General features: G+C 39.3%; 1 protein-coding gene across 1 annotated transcript in view; it reads left to right on the top strand.

Moving 5' to 3' along the window:
- Nucleotides 1–1,057, top strand: part of PRPF4B (pre-mRNA processing factor 4B) — a 22,185-nt gene extending 21,128 nt beyond the window's left edge. Inside the window, exon 15 of the mRNA XM_009885243.1 lies at nt 519–1,057. Coding sequence (XP_009883545.1) covers nt 519–722 — 204 coding nt within the window. The 3' untranslated portion in view covers nt 723–1,057. The remainder of the gene's footprint in view (nt 1–518) is intronic.
- The last annotated feature ends 5,861 nt before the right edge of the window (nt 1,058–6,918 follow it).

The following is a 6,918-nucleotide window of genomic DNA, read 5'->3' as shown; positions in this document are numbered from 1 at the left end:
CCCTACAATTTAGGAACGTGTTTAAGGGAAATCTAAGTTTAATCTTGGTATGTCTACAGGTATCTCCATGTAATCTATCCTTAAATTACTAATAAAAGAATTTCTGGCTTCATTTTAGAGATGTATGTCCAACTTCAGTATGATATGCTTATGTTGTAGGAGGTCACTATTACTTTCTGTATCAGTTTAACATAGTATATTTATCAAGAATCACAGAATTAGGTGTCAGATATGGGAGCTTTCCGTGTGGAATTTGGATGTTCTCAGTTAACTGGGATGTTAGGTTCACGTGTGTGCCTGCCGCTGGTGAAAGACGTGGCCTGGCCTACCCCGGCAGCGTTATTTCCACTCTTTTCCTTTGCCTGCATGAGGATTTATTAGGCCGTACGATGACGAAGGGCATTGCTGGTCAGATACAAGAGAAGCCCGTAGAAAATTTGCTGCTGAAGCTCTGTAAAAGGGATAGGGGTTTTGCGCGTTACTTCTGTTCTACAAGGTTGCCCTTTTTGTGTTTGTAGGAGAAAGTTACTGTTATGAGCACCATTAATCCAACCAAGGACCTGTTAGCAGACTTGATTGGGTGCCAACGACTCCCTGAAGACCAGCGTAAAAAAGTACACCAGCTAAAGGACTTGTTGGACCAGATTCTAATGTTAGACCCAGCTAAACGGATTAGCATCAACCAGGCTCTGCAGCACGCCTTCATCCAGGAAAAAATTTAAACCAGATGAAGAAGTTCAAAGGGTTTGAGTAATTAAGATACAAAGACTGAAGAAATTTCACAGCAGTTATTAATGTATATAAACATAAATATTTCCCCTGCAAAGTTGAGGAAGAAATGATACATTTGAATTAACATCAAGGCTGATATTTCTTTTAGAAATGTTAGAGTAATTCTGTTTTGTGTCTTATGTGAAAATTTTCACTGTAGAACTGTTTTAATTGCCAAGACTGCACAGAAGTACAAATGCTAATGTATATGGTTGCAGTTCGTATATATTATAAAAAGAAAAAGCATCTGTTATAAAAAAAAAAAAGGAAAGAAAAAAAAAAAGAGCAGTAATACTGGGTGGTTGATTTGTTTTTAGCAGACTTGGCTTCATTTTTGTCTTTAAAAAATGGCCAGCATAAATGCTGTTTATATTCACATTTTCCTAGGTGTGTGTGTGCAGGCCACAGCAGCATGCCCTTGGTGTAGTCAGTGCCGAAGGGGGTCTGTTCCTTCTTGAGCCTGCCCGCAGGGATGGTCTCCTCTTTTAAAGCAGGTTGTGTACAACTTTCAGTACACTGAAGGTAAGCTAACCCATCAACATCACCGGTGTTTAAGCTGTTATTTTACTGGAACAACTGACAAATGAGAGACAATAGCGTTGTGGCAGAATTCCCTGCATGTTTGATAAATGATCTTGTTTTCTTTTCTGGCATTGCAACCGTGACATAGTTACAACTTCTGTTCTGTTCATCACATTTAAAATTTTGAGAGTGCGCACTTGATGGATAGAGCGCCTTCAGTGTACTGTTTCTTATTACTTTAATTTTTTTAATCAACTTGCTATAGACTTTGTATACATTTTGTTAAATACAATTCACTATGACATAGAACCAATACTTACAGAAGAGTTTTCATTTAGTAATTACATATGTTGGGATCTCATTCGAAAGACCTTATATCTAAAGGATAGCTAGACAACATAATGAGATTTTTAACTATTTGTATGTCATTTTGAAAGTGTACTGCTTTATGCTAAAAGTGTTTCATTTGTTCATTGTTTTCATTATTTGTGATCATGTTGTCTTTCAATACAGGCATAAACCTTCCACTCTTGAACAAAGCAGCTGCTTTTTAAAAGCGGTAATTGCTTCTTTACCTTTTATTTCTTTTGTAAATGAAGCTTTTCTTTAAGAAATGTGACTTTAAAGTGTTGTCTCTTGCATAAAACAGTTGACACTTACTTATTGTAAAGTGAAGATTGTTCTGCTGCATGTAAAGTGGACCATGCAGATTTCTGTATGTTTTCAGTATGCATCATTAGATAATAAAGTCTTTTGTGAACAAGGCATTTGTAGCCATTTTTAAAAGAATCTGTCTTCAGTGATGGTAAATCAGGTAATTTGTAAGAACCGCCCCTGCATTTCCTATTAATTGTTTAATTAAAGGGATTATTAAACATTATGATCTTTGGGAGAGCTATAGGCTATGTTAATTAGAGATATAATTATCACTGCTTAAACAAAAACAAAGCAAAAAGCCCTACAGATAATGTCTGTCTGCTTTCATTGTAATGAAATTATTCCTGTAGGACGTGGGATTAAATTCAGGCTTTAACTAATGTTTGTGCTGTTTTTCTCACTTTTCCTTTTGATGGTGCTGAAAGAGAAAAAGGAAAGCGAGTCACAGGCCACTCAACGCCTACTCCATGGGTCTGATTTGCTGAGACACCAACTTCACCTTCCTAACAAGGTTATTTCTGACAGCATGTGTAGATAAACATTTAGCAACAAGTTAGAACAGCTTGAAACATTTGAGTTGGTTATACAGTGTGAGGAAACCAGAATCAAAACTTTGCAGGTCCATACTGCTGTTTTAATGTTCTCTCTGACTGAATTAAGAAGTTCATCTTTCATTTTTATTAATATATTCTGAAAAGCTGTGAAACCCCCACTGGTTTCACGTACTTTATAATACTTCTTTGAACTAAGAAGGGTTTTTGTATCCATCTAGGTACATAATGGCAACACTCATGCACTCTAGTGCACTCAAGAATGGAAAAATGACACAAAGCAGTCATTCTGCTGGTGGGGAATACCCCACCGAGGAGATGTAATGAACTAACTACGAAAACGAGCAGGAGATGGGTGGTTTTGTATGCTTATTTGGGACCTTCAGCCTGTCTCTTCTCAATTTATATTGTCAAAGTCTTAATAAAAAATAATCTCTCCTTATTTCCACATATGAAGGTATCTTGTCCATACCAGGAGATTTAAAAAAAACTAGCTTTCATGTTTAATGAAATCCTAGTTGCTTGCTAGTTAAGTACAGAAAGTAACTTGCACTATTACAGCATAGGCAGCACTTCTGAGGGCAATTTTACACAGATGTAGTAATAGCTTATTCTTTCTGTTGCTTTGTACTTTATTCTTGAAGTAGGAGTATAAACCAATGAAATGAGTTGGTGATACAGAAGCAAAGCAGTAGAAAAGATGCCCCTTAATGCCTACAGAACTGTTTTAAGCTATTCTGGAGAAGCATAAAGTTGCTCGTTTACTTGTTCTTTGTGTTGTAGGTGCAGCTCAAAAGAAGATGATGGCTCCCAGAAGACATGAACAAAGGTTTCTGTCCTATAAAAGATACGAAAAATACTCTTCGTGTAGTTCTGTCTTAATCTTTTGGTTTCCAGCATTCCTATTTAGAATTGATTAAGACTGCTGCAGTAGTCATAATTCCTGAAGCATACTTAATGTATCAGAACTCGTTACATAGATGTGTTTGCTTAATTTCTGGTTGAAGAGGTTTTGTTATTGTGGTTTAATGTAGGTAAATAAGCAATACTGTTTAAATGCAATTTTCTTAAAATGATTGAATGATCAGTACAAAACCTATGAAATTTAGGAAAAAATCTGCCTTTATATCTGGTTAAAATGCTTGTGTTTTAACTAGTAAATATTCAAGCAGATGATGCACTTTTTTCCTTGACTTCAGCAGGTTCATTATTTATTTTAAATCTGTCAAACTTTATTGTTGATAGAGAGACTAGCTGACAGGGGTTATTCAAAACATGTATTTCAGTCCTCCATCCAGTATCGGCTTCAGCTGGTACTTGTTGTTGGCAACAATAGAAAGTCTTTAGTTCTGGCTTCAAAAGCTTCAGGAATTGAGGACTTTGAGACACTGTTAAGGAACCACTCCAGCTGTAGGCAGTGCCTGTCCCAGAAGCCTGTGGTCCCTGAGGAGAGCAGAGTAGCTGCTAGTGCTGCTGCAGCCAGCTGAACTCCTGTGCCTGCAGCTGGTGGCAAACAGAACAGCTGTGCAACAGAGTTTTCTTGTTAAACTATTTCTCAGCTGATCTAAGAGGGAGGATAATTTATCTTTTCCTCCTGTACATGAAGATGTAATTTGTATCTTCACCTGAGGTCCTACGTACAGAAAGTTTGGCTAAATCTACTGTGCTAACTTCTGTTTCCTTCGCCCTCATGGTGACAAGGAGCTTCACGTTTAATATACTTGGTTTGCCAGGCATTCAGAACAAACAAGATACCGGCCCTATGCAGTTAGAATGTGGTTTTATTACCTTGGTGTATACTACTATAATTTAAAAATTAAAAACTGTTTAAGAGTTTTTGATAGAATATAACGATTCCTTTAAAACCTTTTTAATAATACTTTATCTCCATACATAGGGTAAGTGGCATTAAACCTGTGAAGAACCTTTATGTGTATATTGATCCGTACACAGAAGGCAGACCCGTCTGTGATACTACTGGAGATAGACCGATCTTCTACAGTATGTGTAAAACTGTAACTCGGGTGGAGGATGTTGGGAAGTGGCAGTTGCTTGAAATCAATAAAATACGCTTCAAACTTACTTTGCATCCTGTTGTATTTACAAATGTCATACTGCAAAGCTGCTAAATACATGAACAATTTTTAAACACACTAAAACCAAAGCATAGTTCTTTGAATGGGGTTGTCTGCTTATGTATCAGAGGTACTAAAGAATGTGTGGAAAAAGTCATCTTGAATATGTGTAAAATGGAGCTGTTGTCTCTTGTGAAGTTGCGTTTCTCCTGATTTTGGAAGCTCTGTGAGCGCCAAACAATTCGTGTGGATTGCATTTTGATTTTCCCCATGCCTTTTTTTAGCTTTTACAGGTAGGTATTAGCCTGTGTGGGTTAGGGGATGAAAGAATTACATTGTATTACAGTGAAGGGAAGCCAGATATATTTATAGATTAATCTTTATAAGAAAAAATTGAGGCTAGTCACATGGGAGAAGCAGCATGGTGAAGTGGGACAGAGTGTGTATTTTCATTTCTTCACTTGAGTTACGTATCAAATTGTGAATCTAAGTATATTTGTTACACTCATTTTGCGGATACAGAAGCAAAACTAACGTAAGTCTCATAGTCTTTCATGTCTTTTCATGTTTTGTTCAGCTAAATACTTTAATAAGTAAAGCTTGATTTAAACTTGTGACAAACAGTTGCTTTCTCCAAATGAAAAACTTGGCCCTTCCTTCCATTGTGTGTTTCATTGTCTTAGTTACTTCTGCATAAACATCAATTTTTATGATTATTGCCCAGATCGTTCCGTAAAGTAGGTATGAGCTAATTATTTCTAAAATAGTGAAAAACATATGAAGGATATTTAAGGAGATTCAGTGTTCAGTTAAATTAATGAGACATAACGTAAAGCTACTTCTGGGCAGGTAGAGATAAATAGGTCATAACCCAGAAAGTAGATACTGACAGAGTCACTCTCTGTAACTGCTCATAGTTCAGTCTCAGAAGTGTTACACTCTAACTTGGAGTGCAAGAAAGGTGGTGCTGTGTTCTTGTAAAAAGAAACTAGGAGAGGGTAACTGAGGACAACTACAGTACCCCCTATTAAAAGAATATGACTAGTAGTTGCTACCTAGAATAATAGGCAAAGTCTGTATGGCTTTAAAAAGAAACAGAGTTGGTAAAAGAGGGTATTGGGCACAAGAAGGCACCTGCAGTCATGCCAGAGTGCAAAAAACAGCCCTCTTTTGACTCTCCTGACCTGTACCAGCTGCAAGTGCAAGGTGCCCCATGTTTCTGGGGGGCTGCTTTCGCTCCAGGGGCTCCCATTAAAAGCACGGGCAGAAGGCCAGTGACTGGGGTACCCTGTGGTGGCTGGACCCAGGCTGCTCTAACACTCTACCTTCTCAGCTGGAGAAGGGAGAGAAAAAGTCTTGTGGGTCGAGACAAGGATGGGGAGATCCCTCAGTAGTTACTGTCATGGGCAAAACAGACTCGACTTGGGAAAATTAATTTAATTTATTACCAATCAAATCAAATTAGGGTAATGGGAAATATATAAAAAAAATAATCTTAAAACACCTTCCCCTCACCCCTCCCTCCAGCGTGGGTCCCCAGGGGGTGGCAAGTCCTGCCAGCAAACCTCCAGCGTGGGCTCCTCTCTCCATGGGACCACAGGTCCTGCCAGGAACCTGCTCCAGTGTAGGCTTCCCACAGGGTCACAGCCTCCTTTGGGCATCCATCTGCTCTGGTGTGGGGCCCTCCATTGGCCACAAGTGGTTATCTGCTCCACCATGGACCTCCATGGGCTGCAAGGGGACAGCCTGCCCCATGGGCTGCAGGGGAATCTCTGCTCTGGTGCCCAGAGCACCTCCTCCCCGTCATTCTTCACTGCCCTTGGTGTCAGCAGAATTGTTTCTCTCACACATTCTCACTCCTCTCCTCTAGCTGCTGCTGTGCAGCAACATTTCCACCTTCTTAACTATGTTACCCCAGAGACGCTACCACCCTTGCTGATTCCTCGGCCTTGGCCAGCAGCAGGTCTGTCTTGGAGCTGGCTGGCACTGGCTGTATTGGACACAGGGGAAACTTCTGGCATCTTCTCACAGAAGCCACCACTGCAGCCCCCCTGCTACCAAAACCTTGCCATGGAGACGCAATGCATGGACCCGTAACAATCCTTCTCTGCGTTCATAAGGGGCAAACCAATCCTTCTCTTCAGAAAAGAAAGCACTCTGATTTCCAGTCAAAAATCCTAATCCTATAGTGTCATAGGAAAGGATCTTTTCATAGACTGTTAGTTAAACTGTCTCTTTGACACTTTCTACAATTCTTTGAAGGTCTACTTAGACCTGCAGCTACAACAGACCTCTTCCTTTGAGTCGGTAAATCTACCGGCTTGTATGGTAAATCATCAGGC

Source organism: Charadrius vociferus, unplaced genomic scaffold (assembly GCF_000708025.1).
Source record: "Charadrius vociferus isolate BGI_N301 unplaced genomic scaffold, ASM70802v2 scaffold565, whole genome shotgun sequence".
NCBI classification, from domain to species: Eukaryota; Metazoa; Chordata; class Aves; order Charadriiformes; family Charadriidae; genus Charadrius; species Charadrius vociferus.
This window is presented reverse-complemented; position numbering and strand designations above follow the sequence as displayed.